General features: G+C 45.8%; 1 protein-coding gene across 1 annotated transcript in view; it reads left to right on the top strand.

The window, feature by feature from the left end:
- Positions 1 to 918, top strand: part of LOC119586980 — a gene marked incomplete in the record, with an annotated part of 81895 nt that overhangs the window by 67796 nt on the left and 13181 nt on the right. The window contains 1 exon segment of the mRNA XM_037935722.1: positions 633 to 821. Coding sequence (XP_037791650.1) covers positions 633 to 821 — 189 coding nt within the window.

Raw genomic sequence — 918 nt, forward strand, 5'->3', positions numbered from 1 at the left:
CAAACTGAACAATATCTGCAGGTTTTATTTAGCTAATAGCAGGATAATACTATTTAAAGACATATTTTCTTAGTATATTCCTAATGTGAACACTGACGAAGAACTAACAAATTGGCCTACAATCCCCCCCTACTTCACTTGACCACGATATTTTTTTTTTTTTTAATTATTGCTTTTTCCTAAGTGCACATGCACGTGCCTCAAAGCCTTTCGCTTCGACGACCAGACCTATCAAAGCCTCAGAACCCGACCTACCTAAAATATTTTCCCTCAGAATCCACTCTTTTCAAAACCTTTCAAAACATGCTCCCTCTTTTAAAAATTCGCCCATTTAGAATCCAACGTTTCCAAACCACTCCCTTTTAGAACCCCGAATGATCTCCCTTTCCCCTTAAAAAAAACAACAGCATTTCAAAACCTTCGTCCTCAGAAGCCAACTTTTCCAAAATCCTCCCCCTCTCAGAACCGACCTTCCAAAGTCCCCTCCCTCAGAACCCATCCTTTCAGAACCCTCTTAGAACCCGGACTTAACAAAGCCTTCCGAAACATTTCCCCTCAGAACCCCAACCTTTCCAAAAAAAACTTCCCTCAGAGCCCGACTGACCTCCCTTCCCCCTCCCGCCTTTTCGCAGACTGGCTCCAGAAAGTCGGGCTTGAGGTCAAGTCATCCGCCTACTACCAGAAGATCGCCGAGATCGTGACGTACGTGGAGGGCATCTACAAGGACTTCACCGAGAAATCCAAGCGGGAGAACCTGGAGAAGTACTACACCATGTTCGTCGAGAAGATGAAGAGCGGGTTCAAGATGCTCGTCGACGGAGGTGAGGTTCTTGTGGGTTCTTTTGGGAGGGTCTTGAGGGGTTTATGGGTTCTTGGAGGCTGTATGATGTTCCTTAGAGGCTCATGGGTGGTCCTTGA

The sequence above is a fragment of the Penaeus monodon genome, chromosome 22 (genome assembly GCF_015228065.2).
Source record: "Penaeus monodon isolate SGIC_2016 chromosome 22, NSTDA_Pmon_1, whole genome shotgun sequence".
NCBI classification, from domain to species: Eukaryota; Metazoa; Arthropoda; class Malacostraca; order Decapoda; family Penaeidae; genus Penaeus; species Penaeus monodon.